This window comes from Galeopterus variegatus, unplaced genomic scaffold (genome assembly GCF_000696425.1).
Source record: "Galeopterus variegatus unplaced genomic scaffold, G_variegatus-3.0.2 Scaffold10893, whole genome shotgun sequence".
Classification (NCBI taxonomy): Eukaryota; Metazoa; Chordata; class Mammalia; order Dermoptera; family Cynocephalidae; genus Galeopterus; species Galeopterus variegatus.
The window spans coordinates 57,593-59,106 of NW_007737004.1; the positions used below are offsets into that span (position 1 = coordinate 57,593).

Below are 1,514 nucleotides of genomic sequence, written 5' to 3' on the forward strand. Positions count from 1 at the left end.
TAATATGCAGTAATATATTTGGCATCTGCAAGAAAGTAGATCTGGAGGAACACACTCAAAATTTTTTTTTGTCTTTTTTTTTTGAGATCAGCCGCACGGCGCTCAGCCAGTGAGCGCACCGGCCATCCCTATATAGGATCTGAACTTGCGGCGGGAGCGCTGCTGCGTTCCCAGCGCCGCACTCTCCTGAGTGCGCCACGGGCTCGGCCCTACTCAAAAATTTTAAGTGTTCATCTCTAAGGGATGAGATTATGGAAGATTTCACTTTTTATATGTTTTAGTGTATTTTTATTTTTATTTTATTTTTTACAGTGAGCATCAAGAAAAGAATCCTAAAGAATTTTAAAAAGGGAGAATACATTAAGAACAGCCTTCATAGAAAAACGTATTTGATAATTTTTAAACCATGGGGATTTATTTTATTTGAAAACGTTAAGGACATAAATGTCACTTAATATGTCACTAAAATGATTTTAAAACCATAAAATGTCATTGCCATGTTATTAAAATGCTTTTAAAACCGTAATATTTCATTTGTTCCAAGTGTTAGATATTTTTATCTTAATACAAATGGAATGGTTGTGTAGAACATATTCTAAGAATTGTATGGACGTAGTGTGTTCACAAAGGATTTAAATAGGTTCATGTATATTACATCCTTAATGTACATTCAAGGAATCACACTTGGGACTTTTAGATCCCTTGTAATAAAGAGTTTATATTTGCATACTTAACTACATTTGAGTATTTATTATGTGCCGGGCCTTTTCCTAATGTCTTTGTTATAGGATGTGTTATCTTGTTTAATCGTCACAGCCTCCCCATGCGGTTAGTCTCCTATCCGCTTTTTATAGATGAGGAAGTGGCACAGAGGGATCATTCGCAGGTTCACACAGTGCATGGAGGAGCTGGGATTCGAACAAAGGCAGCCTGACTCCAAATCAGGCCGTCAGCCACTATGTGCTCTGCACACAGAGANGAACAAAGGCAGCCTGACTCCAAATCAGGCCGTCAGCCACTATGTGCTCTGCACACAGAGAAGTGCTGTGGTACTTACTGGATAATGACTGCCTTCAAATGGTGTTCATACTACCTCCTGTAGTAATGAAAGCAGTTACCTTCTTACAGGTGTCTTTAGTTATGAAGGATACTATGGTGGGACAGGGGTGCTTGGGCAGCGGGGGAGGGGTGAAAGGAAGGAGAAGAGGTGGGAACACAGGTCCCTGACAGGCAGTAGTGTCCAAGTCTTTCTTTTCAAGGATTTTGCCTGTTTTTAATTTGTGCTTGTGTAATGGTTAGAATTAAATATGGACATTTATCCTAGACATTTCACTAATATGAAGGGGAACGTATCTTTTGGCTTGTAAAGGAGAGTCACATTTGTTGAGCACCTGTTGTGTTTAGAGTAATGTGGGTATCATCAACAGTAAAAACAGGGAGAAAAAGCAAAAAGCACTGGCAAAAATAAAGATGAAAATGCAAATCGTTCTCTTTAAAACAGATTTATTACAATT

General features: G+C 38.6%; 1 protein-coding gene across 1 annotated transcript in view; it reads left to right on the forward strand.

The window, feature by feature from the left end:
• Window positions 1-934, forward strand: part of LOC103610296 (serine/threonine-protein kinase ULK2-like) — a 33,014-nt gene extending 32,080 nt beyond the window's left edge. Inside the window, exons 6-7 of the mRNA XM_008594492.1 lie at window positions 313-385; window positions 817-934. Of these exons, the coding sequence (XP_008592714.1) occupies window positions 313-385; window positions 817-934 (191 nt within the window). The remainder of the gene's footprint in view (window positions 1-312; window positions 386-816) is intronic.
• Window positions 935-1,514: the final 580 nt, after the last annotated feature.